The 18,597-nt window shown below is 36.0% G+C and overlaps 1 protein-coding gene across 4 annotated transcripts in view; it reads right to left on the reverse strand.

Annotated features, from left to right (window-relative positions):
- LOC149796438 (ATP-dependent RNA helicase DHX33-like) overlaps positions 1 to 18,597 on the reverse strand; it is an 88,042-nt gene that overhangs the window by 23,141 nt on the left and 46,304 nt on the right. For all 4 annotated transcript variants that reach the window (XM_089961112.1, XM_089961109.1, XM_089961111.1 and 1 more), the window contains exons 9-15: positions 17,909 to 17,994; positions 15,815 to 15,983; positions 14,989 to 15,086; positions 14,108 to 14,281; positions 10,545 to 10,635; positions 7,279 to 7,344; positions 4,413 to 4,501 (exon numbers count right to left, since the gene is read on the reverse strand). In XM_089961112.1, coding sequence (XP_089817238.1) covers positions 4,413 to 4,501; positions 7,279 to 7,344; positions 10,545 to 10,635; positions 14,108 to 14,281; positions 14,989 to 15,086; positions 15,815 to 15,983; positions 17,909 to 17,994 — 773 coding nt within the window. The remainder of the gene's footprint in view (positions 1 to 4,412; positions 4,502 to 7,278; positions 7,345 to 10,544; positions 10,636 to 14,107; positions 14,282 to 14,988; positions 15,087 to 15,814; positions 15,984 to 17,908; positions 17,995 to 18,597) is intronic.

An 18,597-nucleotide genomic window follows, 5' to 3' on the forward strand; every position in this document is an offset into this window, starting at 1 on the left:
CCGGGAGAAAAACGGTTTCAAATGGGTCTGACAGTTCTGCTTGGACCCATCAGGATGAGGCGCTTGTTAAGTGGTTTAGATGGGACCAGTGCTGCTGATGCCTCAACTTTTGCAAGGTTAACCATCCAAATAGTATCATTGCTGAGAAGTCCACAAAAGGTTTTTGTTGTGCTAAAGTACAATCTTTCATGTCTCAAAGTGGCATGCCTATGAATGTGGAGAAGAAAGCACCATGGACATCACAAACACAAGTCTCAATATCCTGATAATGGCCTCCAACACTCTCTACAAATCAGCTAAAGCCAAAGAGTCCTTCTTTAACTGACTGAAAGGAGTAGCCAAAAGATCTACATAGAAAGCAATAGTAACAACAACAAAAAAGTGTACAAGCCTTGCATCTAAAGCCTTGATCAACTTAATGGTAAGCTGGGCCCAGGTCTCAACAATATCCCACCTGGGAAGCATCCGAGTCCAAATGGGTTAATTAACACTGCAAATAGAGCAAGAAATCAGGGGTAAAAGTGAATGGGTTAATTAACACTGCAAATAGAGCAAGAAATCAGGGGTAAAAGTGAATGGGTTAATTAACACTGCAAATAGAGCAAGAAATCAGGGGTAAAAGTGAACAACAGTGGAATGACTGTCTCTCCTGCTGTTTGGATGCCTCTTGTCCTCAAGACTACTTCTGTGTGAACTCCCTCTCTCTGGGAAAGACATCTATTGGAGATGTTACCAGTGAATACCAAATACTGCATATCTATCACTGACCAATTTATCCACATGCATTTGGCAAAATGCTTTTAAAAACTAAATAAAGCAATGAAAGTATCTTGTTGCACAACTGTAAAGTGTCATATAAGCAAGAGCTTAATTATCGCAGTTGCATACATGCCAACCCCTGGCGAGGAAAAAGTGTAATCCAAGTGGACAAAAAGAGTAATCTAAGCAGAAAAAGAGTAAAATCCACATATAACATGATAAAAATTCAATGAGCATATGTACAAAATGATTTATTTATCTCTTTGGACTTTTAACATCAATTGCTGCTTCAAGTTTTCGTATATAACCATTTTCAGCTTAAAAAAGCAACAGTCTCTCATACTGCATTTCAAAACACTTTGCACCAGCTGAGACTATAAATGTTTTGCACACCAGCAGAGCACTAAGTGCTGGGTTATTACATAGCCTGGATCTGAGTTCAGTTTTACTTTTTTTTAACAATACTGAAAAATATCTCACAGTCAGCACTAGAATGGTAAAGAACCAATATTCCTTTCATAACCTGACAAAGAAGAGGAAATTTTTATCTTCCAGTTATTGGGTCTTTTAGCTGGCAAATAAGATTTTAAAAAATCTGTCCCCATGAAGTACATTGTCTGGTAGAATGCCAACCTGCTTCTTCAGGAGTTCTCCTTCTAATTTATCAGTAGCCTTTCCTGCAGCATGGTGCATCATATGACAGAGACAACCTGATATGAATAATGATGGAGACATTTTTCAAAATATAGTATGTAACTCCTTTATGAATTCCAGTCATCACTGATGCAGCACCAGCTGAAAACCCAATACAGTTCTGCCAACTTATATTTATTCAAAGCATTATCAAGCAAATAAAAAATAGTTTTTTGAGTGGAATCTACTGTTAATTCTGGTAATGAAAGAAGAGCACTCTGACTTTGCCTTTTTCGTTGTCAAAGTCTCTTACACAGACTGGGTACTACTTTTTGTCATCATAATCAGTTCTCCTGTCTGTTGCAATACTAAATGGCCCAATTTTCATGACCAATGCAATTTTAAGTGAAGTATCTTCTGCTAAACAACTAACAATGTTAGATGATTTTGTTCTTGCACATGCATATTTCTGCAACTTTGGAATCAGGAAACATTCATTTGAACAAATGACTAATGTAGTCTTCTACTGCTAGGTGTAGTCTGTGTTCTTTTAAGAACTCGGTACATAATGCATCAGCATTTATAAAAATCGTGTCCACAATTTAGTTCTGCTGTAAAAAAAGAAGTTACCTTAGTACTGGAGTTAGCAAAACAAAGTAATTCAAGGTTTCTTTGTTTTACCACCATGACCAATATTAAAATCCTTTCCACACAGCCTGCAAGGGGCGTGAAGCTGCCATAGAATGGAACGCTGTAATATGTTGCTCATGTATTCACCTCTGAATCGATTTTTCATCTTTTCTAATCCATGTGTGAAATTATTTGAAAAACATTTTTGCTCTAACACACGCATCAACTAGAATAAATCTGACTTGACTTTTAGTGCCAATACCTACAGACTGGTTACGTACCAGATATTAATTTGAACAAAGAATCTGCGAGCAAAGATTACAAGTTAGAAAACCAATCTGTTCTCTCCTAACTAAACCATACAGCTGCTATAAATAAAAACCAAGGTCAAAAGTTTGAAGTAGAACCAGCCAATTTCTTGGAAATAGGGCAACTGCTATAAATAGAACATAATACTGTTAAAAAAGTTGTTGTTATTGTTGTAGGGTTTAACACCCTTTTTCAGCACACGATAGGCTATACATGGTGGCCAGTATTAATGGTGGAGGAAGAACCAGGGAAAATCCCAGAAAGAACCACTGGCTCACGAGAAGCTACTGGCAAGCTTTCTCACATACCCATATTGGCCGAATCGGAGACTCGAACACACGCAGACAGAGGTGAAATGGCAGTGATCCGTAATGGAGAGTGCGTTAGACCACTTGGACACTCTGGGCCCTCTGTTAGGAAAGTGCATGTAAGTCAACGGACTAGCGTACTCTTTTGTAGTTGTTACATAGAAGCCATCTTTTCTATAATACGGTCTGTGGAATTAATGGGATGTTAATAAGAATGAGAAAACAAATTATTAATTTTTTCTGGAGGGGGATATACCGAAAAATCGTATCTGAATACATTCACACATAAGGTGTAATTTAGTGAAAAAAAGCATAATGGTTGGCATGTATGTAGTTGATCAAGAAGTCAAGCATGATCCAATTTGTCTTTGTTAACAATGATGAATGTTGTAGTTCTGTTATGCTAACAGCAAAGTGACTGTACACATTCTCCTTTTTGAAGGACAGATTTATTAACTTATGGAGAACTGCACATTCACGTATCACTACATAAAATAGGATTCAGACCATAATTATCCCTTTCAGAGAAGTGCAATGTGATACAAATCTGTCCTTCCATAAGTATATATGTAGTATTATTAAACTCCTCATATGATGCTGGAAACATGGTTGCTCAGTGGTTAGCATACCAGACTTGTGACCAAAAGGATGTAGGTTCAAATCCTATCATCTGACCAGCCTGATATAGCTACTGAGGTGTGTCCCTGGGCAAAGCAATTTACTCCAATTCCTTGGCACTAAATAACCTACTCATGCTGCTGAGCTGTAAAACACCAAACCAAATCCTACAATGCTAAAATTAGACACATGAAACTCCTACCGATGTCAACACTTTTACAATTTTAATCTCATCCCTGAGGTGATTTTACATCAAAGAAGATAGAGTTGTTTGCCTTGTATGTTTGAGAAATGCATAATCAAAGACCAAAATGGTAACATATATCAGACTGGGACCCATGAGCTCTGGAAGGAATTCTCCTAATTACGAGATAGGGAAGATAATCATATGGTATCTTGGAAGCATTTTCTAAGAATATAGGTAGGAAAGATTTTTTTCCTGAGAGCTAGATTCTGGAGATAAAAGAAATTAAATTCCTAACATAAATGTGATCTGGTAGTGTATTGTACTGAGAATTCCAGTGTTGGGTACTAAACTATCTAGTACACAAAATATTTGTAGGGGAAAACATTAACATTTAGTCTACAATAAATGTGCCATACAATGAAATGAATTTTTAATGCAAATGTAAAGTGCTAATCAACTCTGGTGTCATCATTAATTAGAAAACAAAAACTGAATATCTGTAGCCATTGTAAGACACTGAATGCCTGTAACCACTGTAAGAAACTGAATGCCTGTAATCACTGTAAGACACTGAATGCCTGTAACCACTGTAAGACAATGAATGCCTGTAACCACTGTAAGACACTGAATGCCTATAACCACTGTAAGACACTGAATGCCTGTAACCACTGTAAGACAATGAATGCCTAAAACCACTGTAAGACAATGAATGCCTGTAACCACTGTAAGACACTGAATGCCTGTACCCACTGTAAGAAACTGAATGCCTGCAAACATTGTAAGCCAATGATTACCTGTAACCACTGTAACCCAATGAATGCCTGTAAACATTGTAACCCAATGAATGCCTGCAACCACTGTAACCCAATGAATGCCTGTAAACATTGTAAGACAATGAATGCCTGTAACCACTTTAAAACACTGAATGCCAGTAACCATTGTAAGATACATTTTTTCTGAGTACTCACAAGCACTGAAAATCTTTGGCCGTAAGAATAACTTTAGACAGTCTTGGATCCAGGGGGAATGCTGCCATCTGGCGACCAAGTGGAGTTAACTGCAAAGGAAAACAAATGTGCTATTACAAGAAAACAAATGTATCATATGAGAAAATGTTTCATATATTCCATGTAATCAACAACCAATTTTTCTTATAATGAAAACCAACTTCAATATTTTCCTAAACAACTGTTGTACACACATTGTCAGGACAGCTGCCGAGTCATATAGTTAAGAAGCCACTCTCACTTACAGAAAAGCCACTTTTGAAAGGAATTTCTTCACTATTTCTAGTTAGCTCATTTGTTTCCCATACAAACTGTTCCCAACTACATTTAGTATGACATTTCACATGGTTGACTCTGCTTATGTTAGACCATGTACATGTCATTATCACTCTGACATCAAATCAGGCATTATCAACTCCAACATTCTACGTTTCAGCTGCATTTATACAAAAAAAACACTTTAATTATTTGCTAAATATTGAGGCATACAGTAATAATGGTTTGGATCATAAATATGAGAGGGAGAGAGCAACAGAGAGAAATCCACCACTGAAAATGATGTGCTTTGACAACTCAGACCATTAAAGCTCTTGACTTTGGCTTATTTATTCTATTTAAATACTTATTTATTAACTTATTTATTAGAATCAACTATCACGTTTTTATTCTCAGACTAATTTACATGTACTATTTCTGAACACTATTTTTGCGGGTTGTGAAATAATATCTAAATTATATAGTAAAGGACATGGTATATCGCTTAAGACTAGATCATCTGCTCAGGCTCAGATGGGAACTGCATCATCATGCAAGCTACCTCAATTAATTGCATGTATATACAAGATGGAAACTGCATCATCATGCAAGCTACCTCAATGAATTGCATATATATACAAGATGGAAACTGCATCATCATGCAAGCTACCTCAATGAATTGCATGTATATACAAGATGGAAACTGCATCATCATGCAAGCTACCTCAATGAATTGCATGTATATACAAGATAGAAACTGCATCATCATGCAAGCTACCTCAATGAATTGCATGTATATACAAGATGGAAACTGCATCAGCTAACTCAATACATTGCATGTACATAAAAAGTGTGAATTGCATCAGCAACCAAGCTAGCTCCATACATTGCACGTACATAAAAAGTGTGAATTGCATCAGCAACCAAGCTAGCTCCATACATTGCATGTACATAAAAAGTGTGAATTGCATCAGCAACCAAGCTAACTCCATACATTGCACGTACATAAAAAGTGTGAATTGCATCAGCAATCAAGCTAGCTCCATACATTGCATGTACATAAAAAGTGTGAACTGCATCAGCAACCAAGCTAACTCCATACATTGCATGTACATAAAAAGTGTGAATTGCATCAGCAACCAAGCTAGCTCCATACATTGCACGTACATAAAAAGTGTGAATTGCATCAGCAACCAAGCTAGCTCCATACACTGCATGTACATAAAAGTGTGAATTGCATCAGCAACCAAGCTAACTCCATACATTGCATGTACATAAAAAGTGTGAACTGCATCAGCAACCAAGCTAACTCAATAAATTACATGTATATAAAAAGTGTGAATTGCATCAGCAACCAAGCTAGCTCCATGCACTGCATGTAAACAAAAAGTGTGAATTGCATCAGCAACCAAGCTAGCTCCATAAATTGCATGTACATAGTACATGAGCACAAGATTCTGTTTATTTGACTACATCACTAATATGATCGACTTGATCCAGAAACAAGCTTGGTTTTGTGGGATTTAATGACATTTTTTTGGTTCATGACAGGCAACACGTGGCAGCCAATACAATTGTTGAAGAATCCAGGAAAACCAAGGAAGAATCACCAAGCCACAGGAAGCTACTAGCAAGCTTTCTCACACACTCATGCTAGCTGAGCTAAGACACACATTACTCAGCGACCTGGGGTCCCCAGATCCAGAAACAAATATTTTAGAGTACACGTACTGCCCAAGATATATAAGGATTACATTCCTGGGACTTCTACGTATATTGTTTTTTTTATATACATAAATCAGGTTCTACTGATATGACTTTCCATTCAGTGAAAAGTCTTTGCTGATATGACTTTCCATTCAGTGAAAAGTCTGTGCTGATATGACTTTCCATTCAGTGAAAAGTCTGTGCTGATATGACTTTCCATTCAGTGAAAAGTCTGTGCCAATATGACTTTCCATTCAGTGAAAAGTCTGTGCTGATATGACTTTCCATTCAGTGAAAAGTCTGTGCTGATATGACTTTCCATTCTGTGAAAAGTCTGTGCTGATATGACTTTTTCAGTGAAAAGTCTGTGCTGATATGACTTTCCATTCTGTGAAAAGTCTGTGCTGATATGACTTTCCATTCAGTGAAAAGTCTTTGCTGATATGACTTTCCATTCAGGAGGAGTAGCAATGAGAATATTTTCACGGCTGTTATGGTGGCCATATTGGGTGTCAGATCAGCCCCATTTCTATTTCAGGCTTGCTAGACATTATAAGTAGTCTTTTAGTGAAATCCAATGTTTATACAGTATAAAGTACTACACTCTCATCTTAAAAGTAGGTCACTGTGATTTAGAGTTAAGTACCTTGCCCAAGGACACACCACAGTAGCTGACCTGGAGTGAATCAATGGAGTGAATCAATGGTAGGATTGAGTCCAACACACTAATCACTGAGCCACCATGGTTCCTGCCTCCATATGGATAATGTAAGACACACAGAATAAACAGAGCCATACAGTTATACCTATGTTCACCAGACAGAAGGCTTCAAATGTCTCTGTTTCTATGCCATGCATGGTTTACCTTATATCTCTCCCCTTTTTCTACAGCCGCCAGCAATTCAAGTTGCTCTAGAGCTTTTCTGACAGCCTGAAATGTAAAAGAAATAGATGATGAATAATATAGGTGCGGTAAACTTGAGGAAAGTACATTTAACATGTGGAACCCAAAATGATAATTTTATACTCTTTGACCTTGACCTTTAACCTCTGGACTCGTAAATCAATAGAGACATGCCTTCACACAAGTGTAGGTCACCTGTCTGATGAAAACTGTATCCAGGAAACTTGACTTAACAAGCAAAAACCCACCAAATTTGTAACACTGGCTACAGTGACCACTTTGTATATGGACAAATGGATTGATTGATGGACAGACACACAAATGGACATCACCATTACAACATACCCCTGCACTTTTGATCAGTGATATATATAGGTTGTAAACTCAAACCTGATGCAAATATATAAACAGTTCAGCATTATGTAAATCATTTAAACTGGATGTGTGACTGACATCTGATATAGAATTTGACAAATATAGGTTTTGTCCTTAGAAATTGTTAGCGTTTAAAAGAAACAAGAAATACAACTTTTTACATGTGCTTATGTCATTTAGAGTTTACAAGATAATGATAACTGCTAACTTTTAACTATAAGTAAAATTTGAAAACTGAAATTTTCAACCAAAATGTTACAGACATTCCCATGTTTTGTTGTGTCTACAGTGAGGGTGTCACGATTAACTGCTCCCATAATGCTGTTTTTCATTGCAAGCTGTCACTGACATTAAAGTACATAAGAATTACACAGACTCAGAACAATGCAGAGATTTGCAAAACAAATAAATAATGAATTATCAAATTATTCTTCACCATGTCCAGAAGGTAAAATCTGAGTCATAAACGCTGTCCCAAAATCACACCAATTTTATGTTCTCAATTGTGATTGAATTTTTCATTGAATATATACTTCTTGACCTAATTCATGATACAAGTGATAAAAAGAAAGCATAAACATAATTTCAGATACAGTTTCGCAAACTGAGTAGATCAGTATGGAATCAGAATGTTTTCACAGAATCTAATGAAATAATCGCAGAAACTGAAAATAAAGCTGACATTGTTTATATCATGATTTCTATAATCTACCCATATAAGTCAGCCTGATCTCGCCCATTTAAGTCAGCCTGATCTCACCCAGTTCAGTCAGCCTGATCTTACCCATTTAAGTCAGCCTGATCTCACCCATTTTAAGTCAGCCTGATCTCACCCATTTAAGTCAGGCTGATCTCACCCATTTAAGTCAGGCTGATCTCACCCATTTAAGTCAGCCTGATCTCACCCATTTAAGTCAGGCTGATCTAACCCATTTAAGTCAGCCTGATCTCACCCATTTAAGTCAGCCTGATCTCACCCATTTAAGTCAGGCTGATCTCACCCAGTTCAGTCAGCCTGATCTCACCCATTTAAGTCAGACTGATCTCACCCAGTTCAGTCAGCCTGATATCATCCATTTAAGTCAGGCTGATCTCACCCAGTTCTGTCAGCCTGATATCATCCATTTAAGTCAGGCTGGTCTCACCCAGTTGAGTCAGCCTGATATCATCCATTTAAGTCAGCCTGATCTCACCCATTTAAGTCAGGTTGATCTAACCCATTTAAGTCAGCCTGATCTCACCCATTTAAGTCAGGCTGATCTCACCCAGTTCAGTCAGGCTGATCTCACCCATTTAAGTCAGACTGATCTCACCCAGTTCAGTCAGCCTGATATTATCCATTTAAGTCAGGCTGATCTCACCCAGTTCAGTCAGCCTGATATCATACAAAGCACAAGGTTTATCTTGATCAGCAGATGAAAGGACTGCATGTCTACTTTCTTGCCAAAGTGATGTCTCCATAAACAACCATTTCTGCATGAAACATTTGCTCAGTAAAGTTGAAAAAGCATACAGTGTTAAAAATTGATGTATTATTTAAATTTACATGGTATTCTGCTCAAAATTCAATTTCAAAATCATGGGATTTTCCAGCAGATTCTAGTCATGATGGATACCAGTTTCCATACATTTTTATTCTTACACACTTGTTGCATTTCAAATTTAAATAACACTTTTCATACTGGATCTAGGATGATTTAATATGAGATTCTTTTAGGAAAAAAGAAGAGAATTATCATATGCAATCAATGTGAGTTGCATCACTGAATTGTCATTACTTATCTGTAAGAATAACAGAAAATGGTTAATAATCACCCAGTTTACAATAACTGTATTTGAGACATGATGTAATGAAAATAACTGAAAATGGTTAAAAATCACCCAGCTTACATTAACTGTATTAGAGATGATGTAATGAAAATAACAAAAAATGGTTAAAAATCACCCAGCTTACATTATCTGTACTAGAGATGATATAATGAAAATAACAGAAAAATGTCACAAATCACCCAGATTAAATTAATTGTATTAGAGATGATGTAATGAAAAAAACAGAAAAATGTTACAAATCACCCAGATTACATTAACTGTATTAAAGAGATGATGTAATGAAAATAACAGAAAAATGTTACAAATCACCCAGCTTACATTAACTGTATTAGAGAGATGATGCAATGACAATAACAGAAATATATTACAAATCACCCAGCTTACATTAACTGTATTAGAGAGATAATGTAATGAAAATAACAGAAAAATGTTACAAATCACCCAGCTTACATTAACTGTATTAGAGAGATAATGTAATGAAAATAACAGAAAAATATTACAATCACCCAGCTTACATTAACTGTATTAGAGAGATGATGCAATGAAATAGTGTGTGCTCCTAATAATGATCAAATTAAGAAAACTCCTTGCTATACTGATTTTCATGGTTCTTTGGTGTCTCTATTGTCACACAATCATGACATGATTGGATATTTTCAACGATGTTATTAAAATTGTTGACAAAAACAAAGATCCCACAGGTGTTTTATGTAACATCTTTTCCTGAACCATACAAATGAATTTATTTCAAACACTGTCTATAAGGAACTATCTTGTTTCATATGTAAATAAACTGACCCATATCATGTGTTTCAAACATAAGTAACAATGTCTAGTTATAACAAGTATGAAAATTTAAAACTCTGACACGAAACCTGAATTTTATCACATCAAATTATGTTACTTCAGATCTACTGTTTAAAAAACCAGTGTTACATTTCTGATACATCTCCTCTTTTTTTGTTGATTATGTTGCATTTGATTAAATATCATGAAATTGATAATCTACAAAAGTCCCAAACCTCTGGAGAAGGTTTATCCATAAAATCAAATCCTGCCACATCTGTGATATGCATGGCCAACAGCTGTAACACCACACTGGCCAGGTTACATCTGTAATGGTACAAAAAATAAAATTTAACAGATTGCTCTCACGTACCTGTCTTGCTAATTAATGCTCCAAGAACCAAATAAAGTCACTAATCAAAAATTATTTTAATGTGTCCTGCATTTTAAAGCTGTGAACTTTCATCTTCAAAACTTAATGCAATTGTCAAGTTTCATCGTTGCAGATTCAGTAGTTTCAGAGAAACAGATCTAAACCTTAACAATAAGACCTACAGGAACTGACAACACCACCATTACACATGATTACTATGCTTCTCAGATGCTTTATATATTTCTTTTGTCTTCTAACCAATCCAGATAAATGTGTAATAGTGTTATATCTCTTATCGTTCTTCTACTTCACTTTCTGAAACTCTTCCTGTGTACTTTTCCATTATGTACATTTTACTTCTTCACAAAAGGGGAGCCACATTTGTGGAACATTGGATTTCGAATCCAAGTGTCGTGGGTTTGCCCGGGCAAGTCCAGCTCAGCTACCTTATTGTGTCCTTGGGAATGGCACTAGGCTCCCATTCCTTCAGTATGACCAAGTCAAGCCTGTGCTAAAAGTGCTATTACAAACCAATCAATCAACCAGCCAGTCTTCATGAAAGCAAGTTTGGAGTTTATCTTTAGGCCACACAATGGAATGTAGACCAACTGACTTCAAGAATAAATTATGCACATAAGATGATTAAAGGAAAATGGACAGCTTGTGACATTCCAGTTTGATTCAATACAAAAATGTAGAAGTCAGTATGTGGTATCTTGTCCAAGAAATATATAAGCAGTAGCTTCCCAACATTAAATCTGGCAGACTTATAAATTTTGGTATCTCCCCAGTCTGAATTCATCATCATTTTTTTATTATTAGTTTAACAATGTTGCTCTGTGTGATTTTTCAATTCAAAACTTTCACAACCAACTTTACTGGAATAGTGCATTGGGAGACCAATGTATAGGTATCAGATCATATTTGACTTATTGATATCACACCTGTATCCAACATGTATAGGTATCAGATCATATTTGACTTATTGACATCACACCTATATCCAACATGTATAGGTATCAGATCATATTTGACTTACTCATGTTGATATGACTTTCCACTTTGGAGGAGCAACAGTAAGCAACAGTGATGGTACTACCTGTGACTGTTGACCCAGAGTAGACAACTACATCTGGCTTCGTCTAGAATGTCCTGTCTGTTGGCAGATCAGGTGGTTGAGCGGACAGTAACTTCAGCTGGGCTTTTCCAGAAGAATTTCTGCAATGCATCACTGTTTATGTGTGCCTGTTGAATGGGGGGGGGGGGGAAGAGCAAGCAAATTGTCTTGTCAGCACAGATGGGAAGATGGAAAATGTGCTGAAGGGCAGCTTCACAAGCAGCTTTGCCCCAGCTGAAAAAATGGCTGATGAAATGGATGGACCAATTCAATGGACCGCAAAAGATTTTTGTTGTTGTTGTTGTTGTTGTTGTAGGGTTTAACACAATTTTTCAGCACACAATAGGCTATACATGGCGGCCAGTATTAATGGTGGAGGAAGAACCTGGGAAAACCCCGGAAAGAACCACCGACCCTCGAGAAGCTACTGGCAAGCTTTCTCACATACCCACATTGGCCGGACCCCAAAAGAGACAATGATTTAATTTATAGGATGGTTTAACGTCAACAGAATGCAGTGACCTTATGTGGATCATAAGTTTTGGGATAGAACAACATATGCATGTATTTTATGATTTGACTGCAGACCTGCCAACCCTGACGAGTCCATCTCAGTAAGGCAGTTGATTTTTTCCCGTAAGATTGACCAGTTTTCAGTAAGTTATAACAAAATATCAATAACTACTATTGTAAACCTGGAAAATGTAATTAAAAGTTTGACGCAGCGACGATATTCATTATGTTCAACTTTAAAGTTTGTAAAGTACGCGTAGACTTTATTTACAACTAGTACAGTTACATAAACTTTAGTTCCGAACCCTTAGCAACTAAATGACTTGTTGCTATCTCTCAAATTGACATAATTCTTGGAAATTCTTTTTCCATTTCACATGACAAAGGTAATCATATGTCCTGCCACGAGACATACTCAAATCGGCACATGATGTCCAATAAACGTAATTGTGTCCTTTCCAGCTTTTATTCACAAGAATCTGAATACTCCTTTTTATTCTTCTGTGTTAATTTTTAACACTTTTTTAGAACATTTTTTCCATGTTTATCTTAAACATGCATTACTTACTGGATGCCATTTAAAAAATTTTTTATAATCAATAGTTCAATCATCCAGATGCTTTGCATGAACAAAAAGGTGCAGTTTAAAGCATCTGGGGTGTGGCTGTAAAATTAGTCTGATTCCCTGACTTATTTCACTAATCCTAATCTTAAACCCGGATCCATATAAAAAACAGATGAACCGATTATCCAGATTTTTTTGCAACTATCATTTTTCCATAGTTTTTGCTTGTATGCCGTAAGTCCACATTTTAAGGGTAATTTTCATAAGACTTACGGAAAAATCATAAGAGTTGTCAGGTCTGTGACTGAATACAGCATTAAACTAAATTTGCTGGGGCCCCGAGTGGCAGAGTGGTCTAAAGTGCTCTCCATTACGGATCACTGCCATCTCACCTCTGTGTGTGTGGGTTCGAGTCTCAGATTCTGCCCATGTGGGTATGTGAGAAAGCTTGCCAGTAGCTTCTCGTTGGTTGGAGCTTCTTTCTGGGATTTTCCTGGGATCTTCCTCCACCATTAATACTGGCCCCCATGTATAGCCTACTGTGTGCTAAAAAATGGCGTTAAACCACACAACAACAACAACAACTAAATTTGCTGATAATAATATAATAATAATAATGAAAACAATAACAGTATTTGGTGCACTGCTAAAGATACAGTTTGAAAGCTGAACCAGCATACAGAGGCCACCTGTCTATAAAGAACAGTTTGTCCTTTACTCATGGGTGGTCTATACTGACAAGTTTGACATACTGTAGACAAGGAAGATCAAATTTTCATCTTTCCAGTAGAGCTGGATTTGAAAGACATTTGAGGTGGGGGTTTTCTAAATTAATGTGAATGAGAATGCATTCAATAGAGAAATTAAGAAGTTAACAACACATAAAAAAAACCTTTTCTAGTTTACAAAGAAAAATTTCAGCAAAAGAGAAGAATCATAAATTAGAACACTAGTCAACAATAAGTAATGACTGTGCTTGAATAGAAGTGGATAATGCCATATTGTACACTGAATAGTTATCTTTTTCTGGGCTAAATTTAGTAGCTACCTGGAAAGTTCTACCACCAACCTGGTGAATAACCAGACAATTCTACAATCCTACTGTATTTTTAGAAAAAATACAAAATTTAAAAATCTTCAGACATAAATCCAGATATTGTATTTGTAAAAGACATGGTAACAGAGGGCCACAAAATGAGCCAACAGATGGAAAAATACTAGGCCTCATTACCTTTGTATTTCTGGAACAGTGGTGTTGCTGAAAGTCTCAAACTCGTCCTCTGTATAAAGTCGATAACAAATGCCTGGGGCCTCCCTTCCTGCCCGCCCTGTTCTCTGTAATGCTTGGTCCTTAGCTACTCTAACCACTTTCAAAAGGTCAAGGCCACTATTGGGATTGTACACCCTGAACAAAGAGATGTACTTAAATATCAAAACTTAAAGCTGTGTGTAAATTTAAAAGTCATACAAATACATATAAATATGCTACTATATAATGAACGTCATCATTTCCATCAATGTATATTGGAATTCTATTTCCCAATTTCAAGGAAGACTAATATACCAGATATGTAAATATAATTCATACCTAAAATTTTCCTTCTCTGACTTGTATACATGGTGTCAACCTAGGACAAGATGATAGAGATGGAGGATAAAAAAGAAACCAAGCAAAACGTCTGACCTCAAGGCACATTCAAAACCTAAGAGTAAACACAGTTTAGCAGATCTGCAACCATTAAGGCCCTTTCACATTATTTTTTCTTTGATCTAAATCTGCCATGGGGTTATCATTTGAGAAATAAGATAATTACAAAACTGACATACTCTGGACTTAATGAGGAAGCTGGCAAGCTGCTGCAATGATTACACCAAAGCTTTGAACATTAGATCTGTGGATTAGGTTATAACTTTCAGATTTACTCTGTAAACAATTATTAGTAGTCTCTCTCTCTCTCTCTCTCTTGCACGCACGCACGCATGCATGCATGCATGCACGCATGCACACACACACACACACACAGAGTGGACTAACGAATATATAAATAACTAAGGAATTGCAAAATAAAAATCATTAGACCGGTGATAAGTTTTTGTTATTGTCATACTTACTTGGCTTTTACCATCCCTGAGTCAATTACAAACTTGATCCCCTGTATTGTCACTGAGGTCTCTGCTATGTTTGTCGCAACCACAACCTTTCTGCAGCCCTAAAAAGTAAAATTCACACCAGTTTAATCAAAACCTAATTTTCATACTGGCTGTATACATATCTTTAGCATTATGAAAAAGTTATGCAAGCAAAAAATTAATTATAACTGTTGAATTTTCCCCAGCGTCTCTAATTATAAAGTCTTATCTGCATGTTACTTGCAGGAGTCTTTCTTGGAACACCTTTTAACATGTGCTTTTCTATGCTTTTCAAATCACCCCAAAAATAAAGCACAGCTTTTCCTTGGTCTTCCATTTTGGAGTTAACATTAGGCCTATTCTACATACTTCAGCTTTCAAGGTTTTGATAAAATCTCATTTAGCTCTATGTCCATCCATCTGTTCATATGACATGTCCATCCATCCATCCATCCATTCATATAGCAACTCTGCCCTTTTATGTGACACGTGTTCCCAAGAGTATTTTGTGTAACTCAAAATATTTGATTTCACTACCTTAAGTTTTCATTGAAAAATATGCAATTCAATAAAATTTAATACCATTCATTTTAACTGGTTATAAATTCTATTATTTTTCTATTTTAGGCAAATAATTTTAATATTTTCAAGTCACTAAAATAATTAAATTAATACAAAATTCATACGAAATCACATTAACACAAAATTTGCACAAGTCAAAATTGCACAAGTCAGGGTACAGCTTTGTACCAACTAATATCGGCTCCATACAATCTGCCAAGGTATATATTTCCTAAATTTGTCTCACCTCAGGTGTGGGCTGGAACACACGCAGCTGGGCAAATGAGGGGAGAGAAGAGTACAGGGGGCAGACAACTATGTTAGGTGCTCCTGTTACTTCCTTAGCAATATCCCGTATCGACTTAACTGCAGACTCTATTTCCTCCTGACCAGTCAGAAAAATAAGTACATCTTTTCTGTGAAGAGAGATAATCCTTTATCACACAGGCCAACCCTAAGAGAGGTATAAGAGTAAATTTAGCTAAAATAAGTGGCAAAAAAGCTTAATCTGAGCATAAAAAGTGTAATCTATATATCACCCCAACTTCACTGAGGCTATGACACCATATCTAATACATTACAGGCCATAATTACAGTACACTGTATCAAAAATGTACATTTATTTTTTACTACTAACCTGGATCTGCAGGTAAAAATCCTCAGCATAAATGGGAGAAATCCACATGGATTAGAACCAGAATACAAACAAAAACACACTGACAAATTATTTATATTCAACACTTACTTAACTAGTCTACATGTTTAACTTTTGCCAAATGATCGTGAAGTCAACAAATTCTGCAATAAGCTGTACTGCATCAGTCTCATATTCTTTATTTAAAAATTTGTAAAGCAGTGCTGATTTGTCTTTCTTCTGATCGTACAAGTTTTGAAGATTAAAGAGACCCACCTGCTCTAAAAAATTTCATCCACAAGTCAAGCCGTAATAGCTTTTTTCACTTAATATCAGGCACCATTTTCTTTAAAAGTACAAACTGGTCTGCTACTAACTTGATTATCAATACAATGAACCTGTGAGACAAAGCTACAAAGTAAAGAAACCTATGTTTTCTTGGAAATGGGTCAAATACAGTTGCTATAAATACAAAAATTAGGAAAGAACATGTAGATCTATGATTGACAAATAATCTCTTATGCTATTGTTATGCAACAGTCTTTCTATTTAAAATATTCTCTATTTTTATGATGAGTGGAATTAAAGAGATGAAAATATAAATGACAAGCACAACTATTTATTGCTTTATTTTTATTTATTTTCTTATTGTACCAGAAAAAGTATAATCCATAAACAGGTGAGTATAAAACGTAATTCTGTGAAAAAAAGTGTAATGGTTGGCATGTAAGCTCTATGTTCACACTGGCTTCATTAAAATCAGTTAAATCTAATGACACATGTATTAAGAATGACGGTCAAGCAGAAAGTGAAACACTCTAATCATTTTGGCAAGTCAAGCTTTTGCTTGCAAAAGCAGTCAAGTGCTATAGTACAAAACTTTCTGAAAAATGATTAATTTAAAACTTAATGACATAGTAAACTTTATGTCTGGTTTTCACACATGAAATAAAAATAGACCCCATTCTGTTATAGGTAAGGGGCCCCGAGTGGCCAAGTGGTCTAAAGCGCTCTCCGTTATGGATCACTGCCATCTCACCTCTGTCTGCGTGGGTTCGAGTCTCGGATTTGGCCAATGTGGGTATGTGAGAAAGCATGCCAGTAGCTTCTCGAGGGTCGGTGGTTCTTTCCAGGGATTTCCCGGGTTCTTCCTCCACCATTAATACTGGCCGCCATGTATAGCCTATTGTGTGCTGAAAAATGGCATTAAACCCTACAACAACAACTGTTATAGGTAACGTTACATGATTCAGGGAGACTATATACCATCAATTTAAATTTATATTATCCTATTATTGTAGAACGAGATAACTGTAAATGGCAATGTGGCTATATTGCAAAAATATAGTAGTCTTTTTAGTAGTAATCCTCATGGTACACCCAGAACTCCAGTTTCATGATTCCAGAGGGAACTTAGCCAGTACAACTCAATACTGGTCATAGTGACTTTATCTTGTCTGAAATGTAAAGTATTTGTCATGACATATCTGAATCACAAGTCAGATGGCTATTCAGGAAACAATGTCTGATAAACTGAGCTATGAGCAAATGTTAACCAAAGTGTACATGCTTGACAGGCAGACAGATAGACAGACTGACTGATGAACAGACAAGCATTATCAATGTAAAGGCCTGGAGTTGCTTGGCAACTAAGTCCAACAAAAATCCAACACAAATTTAATAAACTATCAAATATTATAAACTTACTGGGCTGGTTCCTTTTTGTGAATCTGGAACAGTGTGACAAGAGAGGCAAACAGGTAGTCAGTCTGAGGTGCCACTGAGTAGTATACCTGAGAGAATTATAAAGTAAGTATTACCAAAGGTATATGCTCAGTAATCTAAAATTATTCAATTCAAACATAATAGCTATCATCTATAATTTATGCCTATGTTGAAATTGAGTTATCTAACCTCTTCTTACAGTATTATCTTCAAATAATTGCAATGCCAGTAGCTGGTCAAGGAAAGTATTATTTCCATTGGTCATAATGTTACCACATGATCAAATTGAATTGCATTTATTTATGTATGAACTGTAAGGAGAACTACTTTTCTAAGAATACCCACTTCTATAAACAGAGTCACGTGTACAGCATATGATAAACACTGCCAATGAAGGCAGACATGATGTAAGCATTAAAGGAAAAGAACATTCTCACAATTTAAAAAAAAAATAATTGAATAAATTTAATCTAAAAGACTAAAACAACCGATATTTCTCATCTTTTATGAAAAAATCATTCTTTCTTTGTCAAAATTTGAGACAAATATGGATAACAATGTTTAAAGTGCACTAGGTCAAGGTCGCCAGTATACAGTATTATAGCTATCCAATGCTGAAACTGAAATGTCAGAATTTGGAGATTTTTTGCTAACTTTGCCTTATCAGATAG

The sequence above is a fragment of the Sinohyriopsis cumingii genome, chromosome 6, assembly GCF_028554795.1.
Source record: "Sinohyriopsis cumingii isolate HCF-2022 chromosome 6, ASM2855479v2, whole genome shotgun sequence".
NCBI lineage: Eukaryota > Metazoa > Mollusca > Bivalvia > Unionida > Unionidae > Sinohyriopsis > Sinohyriopsis cumingii.